Source organism: Saccoglossus kowalevskii, chromosome 21 (assembly GCF_978046115.1).
Source record: "Saccoglossus kowalevskii chromosome 21, keSacKowa6.1, whole genome shotgun sequence".
NCBI lineage: Eukaryota > Metazoa > Hemichordata > Enteropneusta > Harrimaniidae > Saccoglossus > Saccoglossus kowalevskii.
In genome coordinates, this window is record NC_140661.1 from 21,880,708 (window position 1) to 21,907,960 (window position 27,253).

At 35.0% G+C, this 27,253-nt stretch overlaps 1 protein-coding gene and 2 long non-coding RNA genes across 3 annotated transcripts; 2 read left to right on the top strand and 1 right to left on the bottom strand.

The window, feature by feature from the left end:
- Nucleotides 1–323: 323 nt before the first annotated feature.
- Nucleotides 324–6,987, bottom strand: LOC100369433 (sulfotransferase 1A1-like). The gene is made up of 7 exons (XM_006823835.3): nt 6,822–6,987; nt 5,543–5,666; nt 3,064–3,184; nt 1,809–1,941; nt 1,270–1,367; nt 715–856; nt 324–552 (listed from the first exon to the last, which is right to left on the bottom strand). Exons 1-7 carry the CDS (start codon nt 6,985–6,987, stop codon nt 446–448), a joined length of 891 nt encoding a protein of 296 aa, XP_006823898.3. The 3' UTR covers nt 324–445.
- Nucleotides 6,988–11,455: 4,468 nt separating this feature from the next.
- LOC102808626 (uncharacterized) lies at nt 11,456–14,463 on the top strand. Its single transcript, XR_438578.3, has 2 exons — nt 11,456–11,551; nt 14,144–14,463. It is a non-coding gene; the product is annotated as an uncharacterized LOC102808626 (long non-coding RNA).
- Nucleotides 14,464–20,722: 6,259 nt separating this feature from the next.
- LOC144364004 (uncharacterized) lies at nt 20,723–22,595 on the top strand. Its single transcript, XR_014928006.1, has 2 exons — nt 20,723–20,779; nt 21,950–22,595. It is a non-coding gene; the product is annotated as an uncharacterized LOC144364004 (long non-coding RNA).
- The last annotated feature ends 4,658 nt before the right edge of the window (nt 22,596–27,253 follow it).

The following is a 27,253-nucleotide window of genomic DNA, read 5'->3' on the forward strand; positions in this document are numbered from 1 at the left end:
CAAATCATTTTATTATATTGTGCATCATGCAATAAAAAGAAAATAATCCACGGTAAGTTATTAGTGAATGTTACTTTCATGTCTTCATCAAGATAACGATTTGGTCGACGGAAAAACTTATTCCAACTGAATTCAACATCCTATAGTAACGGAAAAATATAATTGCCTTAATTAGCAATAAATATTTGCTAATTTCGCGACAGTTAAACATGTACAATCAACATGAATAACATTTGTTCTGTTGCCAGGTCCCTTTTATGCACAACACACAAGGCATTGATGAAACATTCTTGAAATGACACATATTTAAAACAAATTGCCCATTTGTAAATTACGGTTGACTTTAATTAAACCTGCGATGTAATGCTTACACACAAAGCAATGCAAATTGATTAATCACGTTTAGTTCATCGATATAATTCAAAAGTTGCTGTATTTCCGATGTTCACCATTCAAATACTAATCCAGAGCCTTCCATTTTCTCATTGTAAATCTGTTCAAAAGCCTCATTCTCAGCAACTGTGAAATGATTTTTCCAGTCACCGACAATTGCTGAGAAAAAATAATGACGAAGACTAGGTAAATCAATCAATCAATCAATCAAACAGTCAGTCAGTCAGTCAGCAAGCCAGCCAGTCAGTCAGTCAGTGAGACAATCAATCAATCAGTCAATAAATCAATCAATACATCAATCAATACAGTGAATCAACTTACCTTTTCGTACCATTTCCTTTTCAACCTGCTTATTTTTCTTCATAGTCTTGCTAGAACATTGATCTGTTATTTTATCAATGGTAACATCATCCAAGGTATATCCAAGAAAGTCAGCAATTTTCACAGTTGCTCCCCTTGGATCCTAGCAACAAATATATAAATAAAGAATAACCCATTCTACGAAAAATATATTTTTTTCAATACTTATTACACTCACACACATTTTGTCAGCTATTTTTATCCAAATATCACTGAATAGTTTTCGAGACGGTTCGCAACCATTGCTATAATAACTATTAAAATACAATATGACATTTGAAATCAACTTCAGGTAAGTGTGCATTGTATCCTGTGGAGATTTAAGAATAGAATGTCTTGTTCGCACAAATACAAACAGTTTATTGAATAAAACATGCATGTTGCCATGGTGAAGTTGTGTGCATACAATAGAAATGTGGGCAAATGATTTTATGGTGCTGCATTTCATACACGATCATGTGATGCGTTCACACATATTTGCGATTTGTACATTTTAACGTGCACTGATATATATACCTGTTTCATGTCTTCGTACTTTAAACACAATATATTTGTTTTATTTTGGATGTATTTCCACCAATCCAAAGTGTATCTGAACCAATCACCATAGTGTACTGTTAACATGAAATTATACAAAATTTGCAAAAATATAAACAAGAAAATGATGCTTACTTAACTGAGTACGAAAAAATAAAAATGCCAATAATTGAAATTCGGTTATAATGTCACGTATGTTTTGTGTTTAAATATGCTTCAACTATATGGACGTTTTTGATGTTATGAGAATAAAGAACGCTCTTGGTAAGCCAGAATTTTTAAAATAGACACATTGAAAGTTGGCGAGAGAGATTGGGATTTAGTTTAATAAATTGAAACTTGTGTGAAGAAATGTCAAATGTTTTGGGATTAGTTTTTTCTTCCGCTCCCGGAATGGAGAAGAAATCAATTCAAAATATAATGTTCTTAGATGTAGAACACTAACGCGAAAAATGGAGTATAATATGCAAAAAAAATTGTAAAAATGAACTTACGACAAGATATTTCACTCTACTAACCTTTGCCATTCATGAACAATTTGAGAAAATCGTGAAAATCACCGCTATAGTCACCGAAGGCATCGCTTATTGATTTATAAAAGTGATAGTATGATACGACCGCATCTTTTGGATTTCTTGTGACGAATATAATCTGTATATGGGAGACAATTGTGATGTGTCATTGATTAGTACTAAAAAAACAAAACAAAGTAAAATGAAAGCCACAGGTTACATGAAATAACTTAAAGCGGCCGTCACCTGCGCACGCGCGGGAACTGAGTCCAAAGCGACAATAACAACAGACGCTAAAAACGCAAAGACTCACGGGTAGGCGCTTGTTTGTAAACAATGACACACTATGACCATCTGACGCATGTGCAGGTAACGACTCTCCCGCTTTAATATCACGAGTTACCTCATTGGGTCTGTGTGGCAGGAAATGCGGTATATTAATTTGTTATTGTAATTTATATATATGATCGTTCCACAATTGTGTTTTCCAGCAGTTACTAAAACTATATGTAAACAGATACAGTATAATTCAATAAAAAACAATACGATTTCAGATATTTGCAGTGCTTGCTGTACGGTATTTGAAAGACAGTGTATGGACTTGCATATGGGATGTGATACTTATTTCTAGTGTTATACGAGGGAATGCTAGTGCTTGTAGTTAGTAATTCTGATCTGAAAAATAGTAAGGAACCAGATGATGTTTGTACTTGGTATTCAGTTTAATTCGAGGGCGTATGTAGGGTAAAATCATAGTACTAAAGCACTTTTGTATATAAAGCCCCGCCAGAGAAAAAATGCCGAGTCGTTTTCAGACCAACCGCATCGCACTACACTTTGTACTTTGCCCCATTTCAATCGTCAAGCACATTGTTTGACACTCATCATTAATACGGTTATTAATCGAATAGCCATTTTCATTGCAGGACATATGCATATATGTCCGACCTTAAGCAGTCGTGCAAACTTCGGAATACTGGTTGTAAATATCGGACACAAAATAAAAACTAGTTGAACAATCTTGAAATAGGTAGACCCAAATATTTGGCAATGAAATAATACATTGTTGTTGGCCGAGTTCTCTAATCGGTGTAGTTTTTCATATGACTTAGTACGAGTTATACTACTTATGAATTGTGCATTGAATGACTCATAACATTCCAACGAGCCAGTTGCCATCAACATTCCTGTAACTTTCAACACGTGCTCAGATTCTGTCTAAAACATGTGAGTACATACCGAGATTTTTCTCCATACATACCTTGCAGCCTTTCTTGTAAATATCTTGTGGTAATAAGTCCACTGGTAAATGTGACTTCACAAGACGAGGTGGTTTAAGTTTATTCATGATTGACAACCCGTCATAACTGGCCTCTTTTAAACTGAAAGTATAACGATATTTACTCGATTTTATTAATATTTTAAGAAACTCGGACATAATTAAAATAATTTTTATAAGTAATAAAATCAGGCCAATAGTATTATTTTATAAATGTGCATATATATGTGTGCATATTATTCTGACGTTGGCATTGATCTATTTCATGACGTGTGATATTTGTGCTTGACTTGCGAAATAACAAATGCATAAAGTACTTCGGAAGCCATGCCCAAATCGACCTTAATATGAGGTTATTACAAGATACCGAAAGGTATGCACGAAGACAGTACAGTGACCGACGCACTGCGGAGGTCGATGCGACGGTGTATTTAGTGCATACTTTCCGGTATCCTCGTAATAATCTTATTGTTATGCCTCACAAGAAGGAATACCGAAATTCAAAAAGTTTAGAACAGATTTTTTGTGTGGAGTCCGGTCAACCCCTGGGGGCTGCCATGTTTGTTTTTGTTATTAGAGGACGCTCCACGCGTAATCGATCGATAACTGGAATTCGCATTTCTTATATGGATATTATGGATACAAATATCCAGTGCGATAGCGCAAAATTACGGCACGCTATAACTTATGGCGTTGTATGAATGACAAGGAATTGTATGAATTTGGCAATGACGAATTGTGCACCGATCACGTGTTTTTAAAATATTCGTGACTCATATTGATGAAATATATGTTTGCAATTGCAAAGTTTTAAATTCACTGGTGACGTCATTCCTATGTATGTATCTTCGTTGCTAACGGTTACGTTAATTGACGTTGTTAACACATCGAGTTGCTTTTAATAACAAATAAACTAGTAACTTTCCTTCCCTCAAGATGGTGCCCGTATATTTGTTTCGATGCCTTATATAAACAATTATTAGTTTCGATTGATCTTCAACAGTTGTTTAGAGGGTTCTTCATGTGCTCTCTTTCAAAAAAGTCGTTAGTCAGTTATCCAATTGATTCAGATGTTCCATTTCGTATATCGACTGTCTGGTCTATTGAAGTACGCCATCTGCGGCAGGGTAGAAGTCCCATCCGCTGCACAAGTGGTATGCAACTGCTCGCTGCGCTGTAGTGGAAGAATCTGGCTCATGCCATATTTGGTTCTCCGGTGCCTACTATTAACTTGGGGTCTAACTAATGTGTGATGGCTTATTACGGCTTATCGATACACTGTAATTGGCCTAAGAGTTTTGTGTATTGAAGCCTGTAGTCACAGATGAAAAACTAGGACAAAGACGGAATGTTGGGCAGCTAAATTAGAAGGAAAGACAAAAAGACAACTGTAATAGTTATTTTACTGAACTTAATTATTATCTCCTTGTAAAACTGACTACCGTCAACACTCCTATGCTCTGAAAGAAGTTTGTCGATGAGAAGGAGAATAACCCACCATTATTTGCCTAATTATTCCTGTGATACTCGTTCGTAATATTGATTCAATATGATTCAGTTGTGATTCAGTGCTTTCACGATTTTCATATATCGTTACTGTGTTTATCAAATTACTCGTTTTTTGACATGCTTAACTGGGCGAAATGGCACAAATCACAATAGCAGACGCAATTTCAAGGCTATTAAAGGCCTAGAATATTGTTTCAGGGCGCGATATAATAACAGGTTTTACTTGTTTACTTCTCTCTTGATTGACAGTCCCTTGCCTTACCCAACTTGAACTTTACGCTCGTTGGGGTTGAGATAGGTGGAAACCCTATTCCTAAAATTGAAACATATATTACTATGCCTCGGGAGTTATTTCAGTTCCCAGCTCTAAAATACATAACCCTGTTTTTCTGCTTCAGACAGTATTATTGCTGTTTACGTCAAAGCTACGTTGTATCGATAGCTGACACACACCTTCGTTGATGTTATCAATTACTATTAATCACAAATATATTTTGTTTTGTTTCGTACGTCGTTACAGCGTGCATTTTTGTGTGAAGGCGGAAGTAAATTTTCGATTTACCCCTGTCTCAAGATAAACGTATTTGCAATTGAAATTTTTGTAAATATTAATAACATCACCAATATATGCTTAGAACATATAACGAAACACACATAAAACTACTTTTTTTCTCTCCAGAAATTCTGACTGCAACTATTTTTTGATTGCACAAGAATAATGATGTATTCATGGTTTAAACTATTTTTGTTTCTAAACGAACAATTTTTGTGAATAAAACATATATTAAGAACTATATAGTTACCCATATTAATCACGTATTGACTAGCAATAAGAGCAATTGTACGCCAATTCCGACTTTTGTTTTTATCACAGATATGCAAAACTATGTGAAAACATCAATCATCAAAGATACTCTGAAATATTATATAATGTTGTTAGAAATATACTCACGATGTTATCCCATCAAGTTTGAATTCCATGAATGGCGTCTTAATCACGTGTGGCGTCGATGCAGAAATCGAGGTGTCTCCGCCATTCATTACGAGGTGAGCTATTTCCAATGTCCATGTAGTTCCTGTAGATTAAATTCCACAAATTATATAAGACCCAAACTGTTTATAATAATCTTAATATATAAAACTTCCTGTCACGTAGAAGATATCTTCTCTCCGTCGGTTACTAAATAAAGTGTAATTATTTTTCCTGAACGCTGGAAATATATTTGGGAATGATTACCGCCAGAGGGCGAACAAATGCCTTGATGAGTTAATAACAAAAGAGTTTGCATCATGCGTAACCTCAACATAGCATTATACTTTGTTAACCCAATAGACCGGTAACAAAATAACCCGTGTTTTCAGGTGTAAACGTAGCTTTTGTTCCGCTAGTCTAAGAGTGACGAGGTTCTACTTTTGAATTGCAGTGTGTACCGCACTTTTAATGACCTTTAAATGTCACACACCCTGATGATTTTCATTGATATTAAAAATAAAATGAATTTATTTTATTGATGTCTCAGCAAAATTTTCTAGACTAAGTTACTTCATCTAGCTACTTGAGTACAATGTTTCTGTTAAACACAAGAAGACACATTAAATTGTCCCGATGGCGAATGTGCGTAATGTTGTAAAAAATAAGAGGATATGTAACCCTTAGAGGTATTTGAAGTGGCCTATTGTACGCGGTCGGGCATGCGCCATTGTTTAGCTGTCAGAAAATGAGGTATCCCCATATGTTGATAAATCTTTCGCACTGACATACACAAATAGAATCAGCAGTGTAACTATACCATGTCACTTAACTAGATTTTACTATCACAGCGTGTCAGTAATTAGTTCTCCCCGTCCCATATATATCATTGTGTATATTATAATACCATTCTATATAATTGATTAAACGGCGATATATACCATATTTCTTATTATCGAAAATAGTTCAAATAACCGGCACTCACGTGCAACGGTTATCGAGATAAGATGACATAGTTGGTCGCAGTTGGTACTGTATAGAATAACAAACGTTTGTAATGAACCCAGATTGTAATCATTGTACTGATTGCAGGTCAAGTACAGTGTGATCTTCACATTCAAACAGCTCTGAAAACTTTAATAAATCTCAAATAATCATTCCAAAAAGCAGAACACAATTGTCACTAATAACTCAGAACAAATCAGCGTAGAACAATAACGGTGTTACTCTCGGCTCTTTGAAGCTATTCAATGTTACTCACCGGATTTAGGGTAAGTTACCACAAAGCAGTCATCAGATCGTATCTTTGCGATTTCTGGATGCTCGACAATGTCCTGACGGACATATTTTCCGTAAGGTCGGCCATCATGACTCCATTCCCCGGGAACACTGTAGAAGTCAGGACCCAGATCAAATATATTTGCCATTGTAATGGTTATAAAGTTTTCACCCGTTTCACTGCAATCCCTGATTGGCCACTTGTGACTTCAAGTTCTCGACTCGTACTAACATGCACTTATCAGTTAGTATATGCACACGGTACTCAAAGGCCAATGTTGACATCAAGCAAATATTGCTCCTTGAGGTATGAGTCATTCTTGATTGCGTATTGTGATATGAACATGATGAAAGTCAGACACAGAATTACACGTATATAGGAAAATGCCAATTATATACACACACTACTCGAAGGCCAATGAACATGATGAAAGTCAGACACAGAATTACATGTTTATAGGAGAATGCAAAGTCGAGCATATCCTTTGAAAAGAATGCTTTTGTTATTTTGCACCAACCATTCGGGGTCAGTTTGTACACCATTATCACGCCCACCCCCTTCAGTCGATATAAAATGTTGACGTCGTTGTGTATCTTATGTGACAACTATTTAGTATGACACAGCATAAAAAAGGCGAAAAGCCTCCTTGTTAAAGGACGTTTTAACCTAGCCAGCTGTAAATGTGGTGTCGTTGACCTACATATGTGATACAAGATACAGACTATTAAATGTATTTTTTCTTCATCTACGATATATATATATATATATATATATATATATATATATATATATATATATATATATATATATATATATATATACATGTACATTTTAAACCCTACATTCAAATTTGCATTCCCACCCTATATTATATACACATATATAACATCTCTCTCTGAATATTTGGATCACCATCAATAATAATAAAATCAAGTGCTTTGGCAACTGTTTTTTTTATGGATCGCATAAAATGAAAATGCAATAATGCTCGAACGTGAATGGTGAAAACATTGTTCGTATTGGGAGTTATAAAATACAGCTGAAGACGTTATAAAAGCACTTATTGTATCTAATAAATGTCCATCTTATGATAAAAATACAGCTACAGTGATGTTCATGGAACTAAACAGGGACTATATATAGTTCAGAATGGTGACTTTTGTGACTGAAGCGTTTATTGGCAGGAATTTGACACTAATCATTGGAACCAATCAAGCTGGTGTTTCGATTCTATCGTCACCCCTGTTTACAGATGTTTCCCCTACTCGATGCGTCATGGACCGATTAAATGATAATAGTCGCCATGAATCGAATAAAGTCGTCTGTTTTCCAAATGTTTGTTACTGACGACATTTCATGAAGACGTGGTTTAAGTTTGATAGCAAAGTTCTCGCCTGCCAGCAGCGCATGCCCTTACTTATCACGCCACCAACGACAAACCTTATTTGTAACACCAACCCTTTTTGCAATAACCCTATTTGTTTTGTGCTTGCATGTACTTACTGGTATACCGTAGAAACACACAACGTTTACTGGCTTCACGTACGCTCAAGTATACAGTGTGGGAGTGATCTGATCCCACTGGATATGTGAACAAATGTATTTTAGTATTTGTGAATATGGGCAGTTCCTATGATCGCTATACGTGCACCAGATTACCCACACTTTCGTGTAGGTTTACAGTAATCGTTTTGTAACTAAACGCGCTTCAATTAAGCATGAAGGAATTAAGTGGTCATCTGGTACACAAATACAATTCACGAGCGGTTCATTGTCAGTACAACTAGTATATTCTAACTCTTGCTGTCAAAATGTTGTCAATTTTAATTGTATTTGTATTATGTAGGATAACGTATTATATATAAAAGAGGCAAAAGAACACACACATAATGATTTAAGAATAATATTTTGTAATGGGTTGTCCTGGATTCTTGAATTTTAACGAACTGTGTAGTCGTTAGCGTAGAGCTAGCCGAAGTTGCGCTGAGATGCATTGGAGTATGTACTGTCGGACACTGTGAGACAGGCTTTAAGCGTTAGTGTTTTACGAGTTAGTAATCAATTATAAAAGTACTTGAATATTCAAGACAAAATATTTATTCTTAGTTATGTGGTTATGACAGTAACTAGTAATATCGCTTCATCCATATAATTTGTTCAAATGATTCATAAATTTACAAGGCTCTATTGTGTGTGTGTGTGTTACAATACAATTATATCCTATCTATAAACGTACTGAATGTAAAATATAAATTGTGGCGACGCGATATTATGATATCATTAGAGGTAGTTACGTTTAAATCATTATATTTTCTCACTGAATCATAAGAGTGTAATATCCCGTTTGTTAGACTTGTTATTCCATGTAAAACATATACATTGTATAAAAAATTACCCTCCGCCCTCATAAACTGTTTCAGGGACATTCAGCTAATATAATAGACTCTTTGCAAAATAACACATTTCGTGGTCCTTAGTTTTAGTAATTTAGTAACATTATGTATTATTTTGCATAACACTGTGTTGAGTTAACATGTAAAACTTGTCAAATTGTGTATAAATAATTATTGATGGAATATTGAGATTAGATTTTTTTGTAAATGCGTTATATACACGCCATGTGTACGTTCTGCACACACCTTCTTAGATACGTATAGAATGAGACACGGCAGCTCTGGTGCTTAAATATACAATGGTTTCTAGTTTGTTTTATTTACTTCAGGAGGGTATGGTTTTGCTGAACGATTGCATGTTTGTCTGTCAGCTAGATAACTCACACGGTTATAAACCAATCAATCCTAGATCAAGTTGCCATGGAAATTGAAAATTTAGGGAATACTTCTACGTTGATACTGCATAACGTTGTGAATTTTCATGAAGTTCGCAGGAAGTATTGCGATTGCCATAGAAACGTCAATTGTTGAAATTAAAGACCAAAATGTCACTGAGAACCAAATAACCAATCAATTCGATTTTGAGTTTGATCTGGATCCGGTTACTATAAAACGACATATTTACAATAGAGTAGAGGTATTGGTGAGTATAATTATTTTGCAACTGGGCGGAGGTTCACACCTTCGAAGTGCAATATGGTTACCCAGCATTAAATGAGCGAATGCAACCACAAATTTATACAAGCTTATATATATGCGAGATACTTGCTGCTCATCTCCTATATTTGCAACCGTGGAAAATTCAAGAGAATGATGTCTTGTGAAATATTGGCAAGTGTGCGTTTTACCATGTGCCTTATTTTATATGTCTGCACCAGGGAGGTCTTATCTGTATATTACAAGGTTAATACCCCAAAGTATGCACGAAGACAGTACAGATGGAGTATCGATCGACGCGTAACGGAGGTCCAATAAGCGGCGTGCTGTCTGAGTGCATACTTTGGGGGTATTCTCGTAATAACCTTATTTTTATACATCTTTTCTTTCCTAGGATACACCATGGGAATTCCGAAATTCAAAATGTTTAGAACAGAATCAGCGAACTTCTTTGTGTAGAGTCCGGTCAATCTCTGGTGGCAGCCATGTTTGTTTTTATTATTAGAGAACACTTACGAGCGTAATCATTCCATATTTGGAATTCGCATTTCCTAATATAGTAGAATAAAAATATCCCCTACAATACCGCAAAATTACGGCACGTTGTAACTTATGGCGTTACGGTGACAGATGTATAATAATACAATATATCCCACGTGTTTATGCAATAAAGCCATGTGAATATTTTCGATATCATATTATTTACTGATGTCATATTTTTACCGGTAACATACACTTGAACACAATTTTAGATTGTGACGTTCCCAACTGGTCATCTCTTAACATACCAACAAATAGCTTGTTGGATGACTAGACAATTGTTGTGATAAATGTTTGATATTTGATTATTTTAAATGTTTTTGCTATAATCAATAGTTTTAGATATTACGGAATCACCAAAATGCGGTTTTTACGTCTCCAAACCATATCCTGCCAATGCACGGCATTTACGATACTGACATTACTGTTTGCCGATTTCTGTTAAGATGCGTAAAAATCGTAAAGATTTAACTAATGTGTCAATATAATCGTAATCACATTAACGATTTCAAAATAAATGATTGTTCAATCGCAGGTGATAAACTGGCGGCAAAATGCCTGCAAATAAGTGAAACACGCTAAAAAAAACTTAGAATGTGCGCACATAAAGAACGATCGATAACTTCAGCAAACTGCAAACTTCTGCAAACTGCCGTAATGTTCCGAATTTTATATACATGATATAAAAGGTCACTAATTATATGTCCAATATAAACATAAATTCACTTGTAATGAAAACAACTATAACACGGTGATCCTATAGGTCTGGGTAATCACTTGCTTCGGAAATCACGATAATTACTCCCATCTTGGATTACCCAAATCGACCCACTTTGTTATACAATTCTACCGTTTGCGTGAAAAGAAATAACCATTCAAAGGTTACGTGATTGTTTGTGATTAAGCTATTACCATATCTCCATGCATTTTAAACACATTTAATTATATTTAATCGCCGTAAATGACAGGTTTTTGGTATTGTATCTATTCAATATTTACGGCAATCATAACGTGTGTCTCAACAATATTTGCTATATAAACAACTAAAGTTACCAGTGTCTAATCACACTATCGCTCGCACCATCGATACTGACGAGTCAATACTTTTCCTGAACGCTGAAGGTAAGCCCGGTATTCTGATATAAACATTTACAGTGCGTTTTTCCTGTTCATTCAACTTAGTCATATATTGCAGCACATTTTACATTAATATTATTTCAGCAACTTTCTTATGTATACAAACCTTCTCATGTCGGATTTGAAGTGAGTGTAGCATGGGCATGAACTCGAAAAGTATATTATATCTGATATTATATATTATATCCACGTTCAATTGTTCTCAGAAGGGTTCAGTTTGTATACTTGAAACTGAGATTGCCGCACAATGCTATGACTAAACACATCTGATTTGCATTTCGCTTGCTCACCTTCTCTCAACGGCGACGAGAAGTAATACCGGCGCGTTTTATAATAATTTCGACGCGATTTAGTTTATTCCGTACTAAATGCTGAGTTATGCTGACTCATATCTGCTTAATTTTGTTTTGTTACTACATTCGATTTGGTTATATTTTGTGATGTCATATAGTCTTGCCCAGAACCACCTTGCTTGGATTCCCCGCAGCAATATCAATTGTTTTATCTGCGTTTCGTGTCGTCTATACAGTTTCAAACATAAATACTTTCAAAGGTTTACGAAGGTCAAGGTTCATTTCAATACAATGTTTTACACTATAAGCTCGTGATGTGATTATCTACAGATTAGAGTTTAATATAAATATTTATACCATACCCCACTTGAAACCAGATAGTGTAGTAGAAGAATTTGGCAATCCTGTATACATATATTAATATTTAAAATATTAGTTCCCGGTGGCAACATGATTACATACCGACTATTAAAATCGAAATGCTGTCATTGCGTTTCAAATACAAATTATACGACTAATAGTGTAGGAAAAACTACAGCCAGGCGTAGCAAGAAACAACTTCTTTCCGATGTCCCCCCCCCCCACCGTCTGCTTTACGATTTCACTGCTTAAAATAACTCTCTCAACAACACTTGGCGGGAATTATGGTCAGTAACACCATGTATTACATGGATGTGCGATAGTAAGACTGTATGAGTGTAAATGCATCCACGGACAAGTATATATACCCCTCAATTTATTTAATCATTGAACGTTAGTTTTGTCTGTTTTTTGTTTGACTATGTATTAAATAGTCTTATAATCAAAGACAATTGACGATTTTTGAGTCAAGAGAAAGTTTATTCCATTTCCATCGTAAGCGGGCGTACGCGTTGAGTTCACTACACTTCCGGTCTAACTGAACTTACGGGAAGCGATATCGAGAAACGTATCATTCCACACTGAATGTTCATAATCAAATACTTTTGTCATGTAATTCACAATAAATTATATTTTTCTTACCTGTTAAATCAGTTTAAGATTATCCATCACAGCTAAGAAGCGACAAGTTCAATCGTCACAGTATACCAGTGCTTGTAATCTTGTTTTCGTATTATTGTCTTTATTCAGTGTCATATTTGCTCCATGTCTTGTGATATTTTTTAGTTTTCAAATAATGTGTTCGTAAGTGCTGTCACTTTGCAAAATGTATCAAATGAACGTGTTAAAGAGCGGCAGTCGTCGTGTCGCGTCTTTTTCGATACACGTATACAACGCGTATAAAATACATTGTATATTTACATGAAATTCGAACACGCGCTGCGCGATGACCATCGCGCTTTATGCTTTGGAGCTGCGATTCAGTTGATTTGAGGAACGTTCGAGGGAACACGGAAAAGGTCAATTGGAATCTGTAAATCTTAAATAATCTGACCTCATCGCGTCTTAAAACTGCATTTGAACTACGTACAATGACTGTTACGTATCACCATGACAATATGCCGTCAACTAATTCAACAATTCATTTTATTCTTAGTACTAATTTGATAAATTTGGCCATGATATTATAATAATTTAAATAAACTCAAATGACTCCCCAAACGAATGTAACATTTTTGAATATTGTGAAGTTTCAAATTAAACTATCACCTTCCTTTCAGTGGTATGATATATATTTTGAGAACATGTTTAGTGACTATTGCACGACTGGATACAGTATGGTCATGATAATGTACTCGGTTAAGAACACGTAATAAGTGACAGTGAAACACTATATATTCTGGGATAGTCCGACAATTATACTAGCCATTTTTATGTAGTCTAAACGATGTATGTTCCAGATTTTTGTTATTCGACATATTTTTTCAGTGAGACAACATGGATTTATACCATAATATCAACATATTTTGTACTGGTCGCACGTACAGACACACACACACACACACACACACACACACACACACACACACACACACACACACACACACACACACACACACACACACACACACACACACACACACACACACACACACACACACACACACACACACACACACACACACACCACACACACACACAAACGATTTCGTGCATTGTCTATCACTCATATAATTATTTAACTCCACGTGAAAAATCCAAACCTTTTACAATCATTCCACCGACAACTACACGAGTCAAACTTCCAGTTCAACCAAACGTCTGAATTTTGTTTTAACCTCCAAAAAATAATTTATAAATTGTATTTCTATATCAATAATTCATATAAATTGTAAAAATATTCTTGACATGTTTTTTGTTTCAGCTGTCGGATTGACCCTGTTACTATGATGCGCTTCACAATAACCATCCTTGTGTGTATGTTGGTGTCTGGACTGGTCGTATCGGATCCTGTTCGGAACATCAATGCTCGGGAGTCGAACGAAGAAGCTGTACACGACCAGGAAGCACGTGGCATTGGCAGATGCGCCAAATATCCAGATGGTTCACAAGAGCAGCGTATGTGCATTTGTCAAGAGACTGGCAACTATTGTGCTTATTGAACGTTCGACAGTATAATACGTGGACCACCCAAGGCAATGACCGCCATTAGTGATCATGAATAAAATATCTTAAATCGTTGAATCTATGTCTCGCAGTCTTTTGTAATAACGTCGTCTTTTAGTATAGAGTAGTATAATGATGGAAATAGACGCATGGCGGGTTATATAATGTGTATTGCCCTGGTGTACACTGTTATGAACATAATAGAATTACAATGACAAAATAAAGCAAGTAGAATATATATGTACACAGCCTCTATAGTATTTGATTCAAAACCACCCTTTATTTTAGGCTGTTTAAAATTAGCGATTGGAGGGGTGGGTATCAGGTCCCGGGTTTGCTCCCACGTCACCATCTCGAAAATGCAACAGTGTTAGGACAAAGCAAAAGATCATTGCTGAAATATTCCTCTCTATTGCATTTCCATTGTGTTCTCAGTTGAGAACCTTGGAGAAGTTGCCAGTTGTTGCTAAACATCCGATATTCGCATATTGGTCGTCAATTATATATTTCATAAATCAGTTACAAATGTTAATCACCCCAAAACGTACGTCATACAACGTAGTTTAAAAGCGCCCTCAATCATCGCAGTTAAGACATATATACAAAGGAGTAAGGGTGGAATTGACATCAGTGAATCGTTGTCATTAACACGAAATGTTAGTATTAATCCTTTGAAATCACAGGGTAAATAAATCACGTAATTTCCTAAAATATTGTTTTTTAAAGACTTTATGATCTGGTGTTTACCTGGCCAGAAAAAATCACACAGAAAACGCGAATCTTTGTACCGATAGACATGCACAGTGAAAAACTACCGCATTGCATTTAGAACGTCAGTTTAAGACTTTGTGTCCGTATTCATTCATTCATTCATTCAGTCAGGCATTCCAATTATTGCATATTCAAACACATTTCTTGTTTTGTGAAAAAATAATAATCACTTCTTTGTAATTTATACAGAACACCTCTTAACGATTATTGTGATGATGATGGAAAAAGTTGATCAACTTGATTTGCAACAAAATGAAAAAAAAAATCCATCGGATTGGCAACGAATCCTGCAATATTTACAAACTGAAGATGTATTTGAATTCGATTTTCTTTTCTGTTGAGTGGATTTACACATGGAATGTCCAAAACCCTAAGCCATTCTGATTACTGGGTTAATTGAGGTGTAGATCTTATAAGAGAAAGAATGCAGCTTTAATATTCTAAAGACACTATTACGTAATCTGTCAGTGGTTATGGAATCTGTCATTTGCATTACACCATTCACACTTAGCTCGCCACGACATCTACGGAATGTATGTCAACATCATTTTTATTTCTTCCACAGAAAACCCAAATCGATGGCACTATGTGTGATAGAGAGGTTATCAGACGAACCGATATCTCATCGTGAAAACTCGCCACGTCTTTCTTAATTGATTAATTAGAAAGTATTTCAGAATCTAAATCTCAAAAAATATAATGCTGTCAATGCTGGTTTAAAGGAATTATCCACCACATCTAATAGACGAAAATGAGATATCCTCGCTGCAGGAGCTACGTCACAAGACGTTGCTAAGACGCGCACCACTGTACCATGTATTTCTATGGGCCCTGGGAGAGCTTCTCAGTGGAACGCCGGTCCAAGGGCCAGTGAAAATAGCTAAATTCGAAAACACAACATAACATAAACTCAACTTTGAAGTATATTTTGCACACGCAAAGATAATCTTATTACACTGTCCAAACAGCCACCCCAAAGTATCGTTTTCTGAGAATTTTCGGCCTTTGTTTTCACCGTGATGGTTGCCAGGCGGTGAAAATATCCGGATGTCTGTCCGCGAGACTTGTCTCAATATTAATGCTGTTGAGTAAATGGTACATCTACGGTGGTTGACAAATATGGAGTTTTAAAATCGGGTTATAATGTGCACACGTTTCTTGGTTACATTCAACACATCTTTTTCCTAATGAGTTGACCATGTTTAGTAATGTATTTTTTCGCTGTTTTGCACTTTATGTCATCGATTTGTTTTACACGTAGCGAATTGTTTGCCTATCATGTGACGTGTTCTTTCATTTGACAAGGATGAATTGGGTTATTGTTTCGGGCATATGTCATGTCGGTGCCATTAATTCTTTTTTTATGACTAAGCTGCCCTGCAACCACATTGAATTAATTCCATACCAGCCACTGGTATTGAATTATAATATACCATGCCGCATTCAATCGTGGTAAGTAATGTTATAGTTAAGGTCATTGACATCATCATGGCTACCTAAAACTAGATATTGGAAATGAGACAACATAATGCGAATACACTTACTACTTCACTTGTTGTGAGATCATGTCAAAGAGTGGGTTGAATTAAATTATCAGATGATTCAGAGACCCCGGCTGCGACGTTTCAGTGGCGGCTTTGTCGTACATTTTTGCTTCATATAATAAATAACCTAAACATCAAAACAGAACATCTTACTTAATATCCATTCTGGCACGTTCACTGTCTATTTTGGATGGCTAAATTTCCTTCAAAACCTTGAGAGCAACCCCAAAAACAACAGCGGCCGGGCAGCACCAGTGCAGCCAACGACAATTTGTTATGCGCAGTAGTTTCAGTGACGTCATCCATGTGATATACCCATGTATTATCCACTTGGCGGGCAATATACCATGTAATACACATGTATTCATTTGTATTCAATGTCATGTGAACGAGTCTCAACCAATCACAGCATGCGTAACAGCAGTGAGATGTGATAATGGTGTATTGTAGATGTATTTGTGCATGGTGGATGCCTGGTCGATGTGATAAAATAAATAACACATGGTCATTCGGGTAATATCACGATTTGTTATCTGTCCTAGGGCTGTCATGACCACCATCCCTCACAAACATGTGTTAATTAACTAATCGTCTCATCGTCCGTTGGCAGTATGGCCAGCATTTGATTTATACATAAAAAAGGGGTGGATTGGGGTTGTCTTTGGTCACAAGATGTGGAGCGACGAGTTCTGCGGTGTTATTTTAAGGATACCATGTAGAGTACTTTGCCAATATGACCGATCTTCCAGAGGGAAACAATAAAAATGTGACGTATCTACCTTACCTGTGTCCGTGCTAGAATGTTATCACAAACCAGTGTCATGTGTGGGCTTGTCCATATCAGAGGCGAATAATGAAAAACATCGGGTGAGCGGAAGGCATCTTCTGGTATTCCGCGATTCATCACCACTACACTCCAGTAGTATAGTTTGCATTGTACTTGTTACCTCTAACAGGTTTTCTACAAATCATTTGCATTTTTAATGTAGTATAAGATTATCTCTAATATAAACAATATTCTTTCCCTTGAGAATAGTTGTGGACATATTGTTGTTTTCCAACATATTCAAACAGGATTACACATGAAAGCCGAACAAGCATGAACCTCTGAGATGGCGCGAATCATATTATGAGCATTGTCTGAAATCGTGTCATTGGAGCCCGTAAACAGCTGATATAGTAAATTTTTGCCAGGACAGTTGCATTCTAGGTTTATTTAAAAATGATTGCCTTATATGATTGTCCTTTGTTCTAGTCTTGATGTCTATCAGTAGAACACCTTTTCGCCGGGACTTTCAATTTTGTTATATGACGTTAACAGATCATTCAAACAATATTATAGTTCATTAATCCTCAAGGCGAAACCATGATCAATGAGATACACACAGGTTAATTAAATTTAATGTGAATCACTGAAAAAGTTTACAAACCAAACACTGTTCACGACACCACTTGAACTACACAGCATAGCAGTGCATGAATAAAATTGAATTCATAATTATCTGTGATATATTGTCGACTAATTCTAATATAATACAATACAATTATTTGTGTCAATGATGCTCTACTCTATTCAGAGAATATTCGTCATTATATATTTATATATGTCGATAACTGAAAGTTGACAGCACCAGATAATGCTTTGGTTGGAAATGACAATCTGAAAATATTACCGCATCGTACAATTATCATCTTTAGAAAAATATACAATAATAATTACTTGACATGCTTCAAATACGATAAACATTTTGGCCTTTGTCTTTGCAAAAGCTTTTAAAAGTATTTCAGCGGTTTCGTATTACTAATAGTTTATATCTTTAAACAAATACATTGTTAAGGTGATCACTCTTGGTGTTTTATAGGTATATCAAGCACGATAATACCCCACCTACTAAACAGCGAGTGTGATTTATTATATTTTTTAACGTTAAAGTTAGTGTGCTCGTATTCTGGCACTTCGATGGCAATAAAACTAATTACATTCTGTAAATATTTTCATTCGGGTTGTAACATAAAGTTTCCGACATTTCATGGTCATGTAATTTTAATGAAATCTCACGCGCCTGTATACCTTCATTATATACAGATGACATTTGCTTATTGATATATCGCCTACATATGTCAATAGCAATGAACAATGAAGTAATTTATGGTCAGAGAACAGGTTTATAGCCACTCGCAGCCTTGGTGATGGGTTTCCTTTGCATTTTAGACAGGCTGAGTCTTGGTTTTAGAGAGTTAATATTTTCCATTATGCTAAATACAAAACTCACATTACTAAAAAATGTACAAAATGCATATTTTTCAAACTAGCTGTAACAAAAGCATTATACATATACCAGTAATCGGCTTGATTGTGCAGAAGTTATTTCGTATCATTAGTAATTTTCCAAACTTGAATTTTATAATTGTTCACGGATGTTCCAAATTAAATAATACAGTTTAGAAAAAAACAGTATTTTTGGAAGGCGGTTCGACGACAGTTACAAAACATACATAACCAATACAAGAGAGACAGCAGCAACGTTCATTACGAGACAACCAAACTTCTAATAAACATAAGATTTTATATTAAAATGACCTTGGTAAATGGCGAGAAAACTTAATCTCGATTGTAATTGGCTTATTATTATCACTGATGATTGGTCGAAATTAACGACCCTTGATTCGTTAATTAGACGGTCTGTCGAATCCCAAATTGTCATCAAGCTTGGTAGGTTGATACACGCGATTTTAGTTTCCAGTAAATAACTTCCAGGATTATTGTTTTTGTGAGACATACACACTATGTTGTGTCTCAGCTATAAAACATTCGACTATTGAAATTGCTGGTATTGTGTGGTTTTCTCCTATAACAACTTGCCAACCCTATTTACGTCACATAATGAAGCCTACTCAAACAATGACATTTTTGACATCGTAAGTTGCAAAGAAAACGTTATATTAAAAAAACACACTGTACATTCCGTTTTAAGATAAACACATCCATAGATAGTATGAACATTTAAAATAAAATTTGATTTCGATGCCACTCTGGAAAATTAATGAAGAATCTGATCACAAATCATCACTTGTACCTTGGTGTTGCTAACAATTGTACCGAAGTTACCAAGCATGTATAAATAAAAAAGAAACACAAATATAATTTTATTGCCTACAAACCTGCATCTATACCTCAAAAACTCTACAACGACTATTCAAACATAAGTGGAATACCATAGAACCTATAGATTGTTATATATAAGCTGGACGATTCGTTCCTCGGAATGCATCTGTGTGTCAAAATCACCGAGCGCGACTCGTATCATTATTGCTTTACTCGTATCATACTCGTTTCCAGCCTCTGCAAAAATAACATATATTCTATCATCTCTCAAACGGTTTTGCTTCGGAAGCAATGAAATAATGGCGCATCTGATTGAAATATTTTTTCACGACAAACTATATTCTGTAAATATGTCCCAGTAGACAACTTTACACTTAGCTTCACATCTGCATGCTTTCTCCAGGAGATTGTGCAACGTTCCTAAATGGTAAATACAGCAAATAAAGTAATTATTGGGAGACGATATTTCTGTAACTAATCATTTCAGTCATTAACTAAAGCTACTATAATGCATTTCATGTTGATTACTTGCATTGTTTCTTTCATAATATCGATTGGAATAATTTAAATATTTAATGTATATGTGTGTATCACGATGTTTTCCAAAATTGACCATTTAAGTGTCAAGCAAGACAAAATAGGTTTAATAAAGAAATATCAAGGTTTAATAACCGCCATGTAATTGTACAGAATTGCGTGATAAAGCGTACATTTAACGGTAATTATTTCTGAAGATACTACTTCGCACATTTTATAGAACACACATTAATACCATGCTTCATCATTATAAACCAATTTAATAGCATCGTAACAGAACAAAATGACAGGTTCTCGTGAAAAAACCCAAACGGATTATACGTCTCTTTAAATGAACTTATGCTATATAAAGGATTACTTATGTCTACATATCATCAATACTACTTCCAGTACAGAGACCTTCCAGTCAGTATACGCAAAGAAGAACGATCAACAGGTTAGTACTTAGTTTTATGTAGTGCTACCACATATTTCAGTCTAACTATATTGCAATACGTATGGCAAGTCATATTATTTATTCAGCACACATACTTGCGTTATATAAGGTTATTCAGGATATAGATGGTTCATCCTGAAGGTGAAAATGTCTTTATTTCTAGTTGGCCTAATAATACCCCGGTGAAGCGATGGTCCTACTTTTCAATTTGTTTCACCTGCGTCAGAATTCTCTGGATGTAAACATTTTGTTGTTATGCTGTAGACGCTCACCAGTCTGCTTCTATATATCATTAGAGCGATTTTTTCTATAATATTCCATTACGTCGGGGTTCACAGTCGTCAGATATGACTATTAGCTATGTACTTGAAGAGATTTAAAATACATGAATGGACATTAAGTGTTGTGTATCGTTATCTAACATTGATCATTTAAAAAAAATAATCAAGTGAAAATTTACCACACATTAAAAGTAATTTATTGGGTGTAACATTTCAGTCAGTTCACAAAAAAATACAATAGCACGGAAACTGCTTTAAAATACAATCTTCAAATAGTAATGAATGGCAAGGATATTTCTGTTTTGTTTTTTATTGACGTCATTGCAGCTTTTCATACTGTGAACCATGCTATACTATTAAAACTGTGTTGGTATTTGTTGGTATATACATATTTCAAAGATAAATGTTAGGCTTTTTCTCTTAGAAGAGACATATCATCTGTGGCCAATCGCCGAAGTATATTGGAATATTGAAATCATACATGCCAACAATTAGGGGTGCCCCTATGTGTTTTCTTGAGGTATGCAGGTCTAGATCGGTGACATGTGGCGATAGGGGGTTTATCTTTCGTGCGCCACGCCTTTTCAATCTACACAAAACAATTCCAAGATAGTCAGTTTCAGGCAACCCTGAACACGTTGTTGTTTGTGAATGCATTCAAAGATTGTATGACCATATGGATATTGTTTATTTTGTTCTTTTCATTGCTGAAAACATTATGTATACGTATGTATGTACCTGCGCTGGTCCCTTATGAGAAATCACAATTATTTCGTAATACAAGCGACCTATTATCAGTTTAAGATGTTATACAAGTTTTGAATTTGAAGTGAAAAAAAAACGTTCTTAAGTTCATCATCATTATTAACAACATCGATCTTTATTTCAGCCGAACGATTGCATTTGACATTATGCGTTTTACAATGACCCTTATTATGTGCCTGTTGGTGATTGGTCTGGCCTCATCTGAAGATATCACCAGTGGAAACCTTGAAGAACAAGGAGGAAAAACCCATGACACACGTGGTATTGGTAGATGTCGCAAAATCACCGATCCAGATGCACAACGAGCATGTATCTGCCAAGAAACTGGCAACAATTGTGGTTATTAACACACAGGGAATGGAACCCTAAGGAACAAGAACATGTAAACGGAATATTTAAATTCAATTAACCAATTCATGTCTTCAAATATAATTGTATTTTAGCATAATTGTAATCTAACCTTTATTACAACACATTGGCAATAACCTGCTTTACTAGTATACAATCGTTATGAATATTATTAACACATTGTTTTGCAATACATGTATCATCTAAATTAGAAATACTAGCAGATAGTTAAATTAAATGTGACAAAGCAGTGAAGTGTTGTAACTTTAATTTATTTACACTTAGTACAAAAACCCATGGAAGAATCATGTTAGCCGTTATACAAATGTCAAATCTATCTGTCTTTGATTTTGTCATACTCCATGCTATGTGATGTAGCTATTTTCAAATCGTTGAATTAAATATATGTTTGACAAACGAAATGGATGAGGCCGTGTAGTCAGTCATGATGAACGCCTTGTGACGCGGATAACGACTTATTGTGAAATTATCTTCATCAGAAAGAATGACAACAGATAATGTAATTCACATCCGAATAGAGTTTTATTTCATATATTTCGGCATTTAATTTGTACAAACAATGCATTATATGCTGAAATGACAACGTTTTCGTGATGCAATGCATCCTGATATTCCATAACGAATCATCGATTATAGAAGACTGATATTTCACTTCAAACAAGACCACAATGCGCCGTTTCAGTTTAATTTTGTTTACTGATCTTGAGCGTTTTTTTGCGTTGTTTTGCTTAATACGGGAAAAAATCTAATATAGTCTGATAGTAATATTCCCCGCTGAAAGAGGAAATGCCAGGAGATATTTGCATATATTTATTAAAGATGCATTTTCGTATTTCATTAATGATAGATTAATGTAGACATTTAGTATTTATTTCGTTGTAGTGTGTGAACATACTGACGATGTGACGTATCTTGCATTAAATGTGCACCCTGTCGTTAAAGGGAAGAGTTAAGAGGAGTTGAAGTGAATACAACCTTGTATTTAACAACAATTTGCGACATATAGCTATGACAGGTCCTGTTATATTTGTTGACAATATATTTCCTTTGATTTGATTATCACTTTCGAACATACCATGGTTATCGCTGTCACTAAATTGCTTGACCCAGTTCTATAGTGAACCGACCGCTTAGTATTTCCAAATATCGGAAGTGCATATGCACAAACTAAACTAATTTAAAATCATAAAGACACATATGCTTGGCGTTCTTTTTTGCAATTATGCATCCTTTTTTGGAATGAACTTCCACTCTCCATTCTTCAGTCAGTATTAATATCAATATTTGTTAGAGAAGTCTGAAAACTCATCTGTTTAAAAGACAGTTTTTCATTCAATTCAGATTTTAATGGTAAAGTTATTTTTATAGTATTTTGAAAACTTTTATTTCTTATATGTGATTTGTATTCATGTATTGTAAGCGGTGTTTGATGCAGTGAACATTGCTTCGGAAATTATTATGTCTTTCAATATTGAAAGATGATATGGGATTTAGGGGTAATGTCTGTGTGTGCCCGAGTCAGTGACCATTCATTAGAATACACTTGATAGGATTGAACTGGATTATATTAGATTAAATTGTTTTTAGAATATCTTTATAAATGTCAAGACACTGCCTTTACTGGCAAAGAAATGACACACCGCGTAGACTATTGCTGTCGTATAATTCAAAGATTGTTTATGTGTCGATTTCAACGACATGATTGTGCTTATCAATTTGCACACTTTTTTGTTGCACATTTAATTTCTTAAAAATCATCAGTGCGATACATAACGTATATTTACAATAAGTTTCGCCCTACTGGCATTATATACAGTGCACATTAAGGACGTATAAACCCAGAGGTACACAAACACTGAATTGTCAAATAATTCAAACGTTGCCTCGAATGTTATAAGTTATATTAAATCGAATTAGTGACAATTATATTGCTAATGCGTGGCATTTCGTAATTGCCATGATCGATTACTGTCACATTTTAACATTCATCGTGTTTATTTCGTTTCCAACACGTGTTAAAAAGCTATTATTGTAATTCACTACAAGGTAACATCAATAACCCGACCCTTTGCACCCAAACGAGAAATTAACGCAAAAATCGCCGTGTTTATCAATTGCGAAACACTATTTTATTTTTTGAATGTTTGGAAATTGGTTGATTGGCTTGTGTAAAATAACTGTACTTTTCAAGCGTTTACAATGTAGTATAAGATTGAAATAAATTATCATACCACGCGTAAATGATAGAATAACCTCGCGTAATAACCCCCCAATAGTTACGTCGATTTATTATCGTTATGAGTCAATCGTCTGCGAAAGTACATTAATACTGTTGGGTTAACCACACACTCGTACTTACGCTCGTGCGTACAAATGTCAAGGTACATAACAAGTCAAACACTACGATAAAGACTTTCCGTTCTCGACATTGTAAAATTTATGTTTTGGAGAAAAAACCTTGAAAAAATGATTTTGACACGATAATTTAGAAATTTATATTAGGAATAATCCATATCGAAATGTATTTCCTATGCACACATAAATAATTTTCTATATTCTCTATTTGTCTTGAATAATGACTGAAAGAAGCTGAATGAAATTACAAACTACGTAGTGTGTTCAACAACTTGTGTATGAACATTAAAATTAATAAATATGATTTTACTTGGTAACAAAACTATATTTTGCTGCATTAAAACGAAAGAATTTCACAATGTCGAAAAAGGTCAGTCTTTATCGCAGTGTTGTCATAGAAAAACACTGCCCCGTCGTTTTTAATGAATATATTTGAGTGAACTAGCTCTTTTCTTCAGCTATCTGAAGAATTAGCTTACATACAATTTTCTTACGGCAATCTGAATTATATATGTATTGCATCAGTTCAGACTTGGACAAACATGACATCAAATCTTCTCCAAGGTCTGCCATGCATTTGATACAGTGTAATATATTCAGTAGTTCAGCAAGGCTAAGATTAGTAACAAGGTTGTTAGAGTCACGTTTACATATTACCCACACACATGTGGTGGATCTGAAGCTTTGTACATGGTTGATTTCATGATTTTGTCTTGAGAAGACGAGAAGACTTCAACATTCATTCAGAATCATTTTCAAGAAACAATGTTGAAGACACAAGTATGTTATTTGTGGCTGTCGAGAGGTCTATATACATTTGTATATATACAAGGTTGTTAGAGTCACGTTTACATATTACCCACACACATGTGGTGGATCTGAAGCTTCGTACATGGTTGATTTCATGATTTTGTCTTGAGAAGACGAGAAGACTTCAACATTCATTCAGAATCATTTTCAAGAAACAATGTTGAAGACACAAGTATGTTATATTTGTGGCTGTCGAGAGGTCTATATACATTTGTATTAAATTCAAAATAATGCATACGAAGTGAATGGGGATGCCAAACTGTAATTTGTATACCCATCACTATCGCAATTGGGACATTCCAGCCCTGCAGGAGTATGATTTTCATACACAGTGGTATACACCATTGATCTAAATACAACGGTTGGAAAATAAATAACGCAGAATAAAATATAAGTGCCTCCATTGATCGTAGTGACCAGAAACATAAATATGGACCATATTTCCAATATCAAAGAAACCACGTGAACACAGAGCTATTAATTAGGCCCGTAGTTTTTTTTTATTTTGGGGGGGGGGTCGAGGGGTTCGGTTAAACCCCCTAAATTTTGGAAGTGAATCGTGGATTAGATCGTAGACTAGAACATAATAAAACGAACAGTATTAATTAAAATAATTATCATCGTTTAAATCACTTGACTAACTAACAGACTCCATTTTGGTGGAAACGAGCTTTAAATGTCAATCGTGAAGTTACGCCGTCTTAGTTCAACAGCGGCAGCAAATAAAAAAAATGTTATAAATAGGCAAGCTTTTATTCGATGATTCCGCTATGGTGTAATGAAGATCGCGTTCAAGCACCTGATGTTAAATATTAAAACAACACTGAAACAATACTGTTATGGTAGTCTTGTGCTAGTGTTAGCTCAGTTAGTAAAGTGTGGGGATCGAACGGGATTGACACGACAACACGACACTGTACTTTCCTAGTTTGGAATGTGGAAGGCTGCCATTATGCTGTGGTTATTTCAAGCGTTGTATCTCTCTCATATTATAAAATTAGCTGGAACCCCAAAACATGTTATATCATGCTTAAACGGCAGAATGGCATGCCTCAATTTTACAATCCTCCAGGCTTTGTACTTTCGGAAAAATCAAGTAGTATTATAACCTGGGAGATTTATTGACAAGCAATTATAGACTAAAATATATACTGACGAGTTTTCGCTGTTTTGGCCATAAACATAATGTTGAATTAGGCAGACACACAACAATACAGTTAGAATAATACATTTTTAGTTTTTGCTGTGATACGTTTGAAATTAGCATGGTAGAAAATGAAATTCACTTTGTTTTTATATGTCCATTTTCAATGATCTAAAGGCTAATCTTTTGTCAATAACCCTATGCAATTATGCAAATAGTGACAGTCTGGGCTTACTTCGTCGCAACACAAACTGTAAAGCCATATATCAACTAGCTCTGTATCTTTTAACAGTTTTCAAGCGACGAGATGAATATGAATCCAGCTTAACTTTAATAGTACCATGTTTACATGGATGTTATATTGTTTTTAAAACGTGCTATGTACTTTTCTACGCATTACATTTTGTGCGATGGGCTGAGGTCCTGTACAGAAATAAAATTACATAATACTAAATTGACTAATACTAAAATGAATAATTGTAAACAGATTTCGACATAAAATGCGCTAACATCTGCAAAGAGCGAAAAAACTCGTGAGTAGCATTCTATCTTAAAATGATTAGAAAATAATGCTAAGATACGTACAGCCTTGTCTTTTTTGTGTACAACATTTTGCCGTAGTGGATCTAGGGTGTGGGTAAGTTTGTCTGTGGGTGGGGAATGGCCTTAAAATAGTACAAAGATGTTATGTGAAATAACTTACCAACGTAACACGAAGTAAACCAATTGAATTTAAAACCGAGAATATAA